General features: G+C 29.3%; 1 protein-coding gene across 1 annotated transcript; it reads right to left on the bottom strand.

The window, feature by feature from the left end:
• Nucleotides 1-828: 828 nt before the first annotated feature.
• LOC108452429 (sufE-like protein 2, chloroplastic) lies at nucleotides 829-1,731 on the bottom strand. Its single transcript, XM_017750218.2, has one exon. It carries the CDS (start codon nucleotides 1,658-1,660, stop codon nucleotides 998-1,000), a length of 663 nt encoding a protein of 220 aa, XP_017605707.1. The 5' UTR covers nucleotides 1,661-1,731; the 3' UTR covers nucleotides 829-997.
• Nucleotides 1,732-2,013: the final 282 nt, after the last annotated feature.

The following is a 2,013-nucleotide window of genomic DNA, read 5'->3' as shown; positions in this document are numbered from 1 at the left end:
TTTGGCAAATGAAAGATCCTTTGTAATTATAAATTTTATAAAATTAAAAATATATTCAAATTTCAAGTAATTCAAAAAACTTTAAATGTAAATTATTTTTAGAATTTAATAAAAAATTAAAATATTTTAAAAATATTTTAAAAATAATATTATTAAGTTTAATTAATTTCTTTTTATTTATCGTATTTTTGTAAATTTTATTTTTATATTTTTTCTAGATTTTATATGTTTCTTGAATTTTTATATATTTATTTCTAATTTTATATATATTTTATTATGTATATGCATCTAATAAAAGAAAAAATATTTTTACATAAAAACATTACATGACGGTTTATGTTTGGTTATAATATTTTCTTTTAACTTTTGTTAAAATGAACTAAAATATATAATAGAGACATACTTTAAATATCAAATTAAGAAGTGATCTTTAAATATTAAATTAAGAAGTGATTGTACTTTAAGTATTAATTTAGACTAAAAAATTTATATATCAAAGTATAAAAATGAGTATAATTTAATAATGAAATGGTAAATTAATTTTTTTTTAAATGAATGGACTTTCACCAACCAAAATAATTAGATACCATTCATTAGTACTAATTTATATCAATTAATATTTAATAATCAAAAACCCTGAGACAATTTTATTCAGAAGATCAATTTCGAATCACGAACATGATTCATGATTTATTGTGTGAAAATTAAAAAAAAATTGTAATAACCAATTTTTCTCTTTAATTTAAGGAGTGAATTGAAATTATATGTTTTTTCATTCTTCAAAGTATTTTTTCCATCCATCTCAAATATTTGACTTGATCTAATAAATTTATCTACAAAAATCATAGAGTAAAAACTACTTTAATTTCGTATAACCATCCTGAAATTACCAAAGACGGGGGAAACCAAAGAAAATCTAAATGTCCTGTCTAAATTCCATCAGAGCTGACAAGCAATGAAGAAAATGGCGGCGTCCTCAGACCCTCAGCTGATGAGTTCATTTCATGTGCCTTTCCGCCACCAGCGCCGCCGCTTTATCTCGCATACTAATCAGCACATTTTGCCATGTATTCACTCTAGATTGGACCTTCCCATGGACTCCGACGTTCAGCTCCACCAATTCCTCAGCTGTCACCCCGACAACCTCTTCAGGATCGGCACCGTCCATCACCCATATTAGACACGAACAAAAACCTTTACTTATCTCTGAATCACTGTCAGCTCGAAACCAAACCTTCCCTTTTTTGTCTATCCCGGCATCGAGCCACACCTGGGTGGTGCAACCCTTGACTCGATTCTCAGGCAGCCGATTCGACTCGTCAAACGGAGCGAGCATCTCTGCATAATATAACAGCCGTTTCACGCGATCGATTGGTTCCGTTAAAGACCTGAATTCCGAAACCAAAAACTGAACCTTGTGGGAAACTCCTTGTTTATACGTAGTTTCCACAGGTGTTTGAATCTTCGTTAAACAAGACGAAGCAACGAATAACTTGTTCGAACCCGATTTACCTGAGAATTTGTTTGATTCAATAGTACCTCCTCTGGAAAGCTTTAATTGAATTCTTTTAGTAATGAGGAAATAGTGTTTATCAAAGAAACAATGGTAGGGGAAAGCGAAAGGGGTTGTTGCAGTTGTTGTTATGGATAAGGAGGTCATGTTTGAATAGAAAGAAAATGAAGAGAAGTGGAGAAAAGGAAAAGAAAGAGCCAAGAGATAAAAAAGAAAGGGAAGATGGAGCGTAGTTATAAGTTTTAGTTCAAGTTGTAGCTGCCATATGTCAATTGTCATGCATGACATAAACTTGACGCTTGGATTAGTAAATATTTTAAAACTTATAATAGTAAATAAATACAATAATAAATAGAAGTTAGGGTTAATCACACTCAAAGTTATTAAACTATCAATAAGTTTATATTTTGGTCTTTCAATTTTAAAATATTACAAAATCGTCACTAAAGTATGAACTATTTACAAATTTTTATTTAAGTCATTGAATGTTAAAATCGCTG

This window comes from Gossypium arboreum, chromosome 5, assembly GCF_025698485.1.
Source record: "Gossypium arboreum isolate Shixiya-1 chromosome 5, ASM2569848v2, whole genome shotgun sequence".
NCBI lineage: Eukaryota > Viridiplantae > Streptophyta > Magnoliopsida > Malvales > Malvaceae > Gossypium > Gossypium arboreum.
The sequence above is the reverse complement of the archived record's forward strand: the minus strand, read 5'-3'. Positions and strand labels throughout refer to the sequence as shown.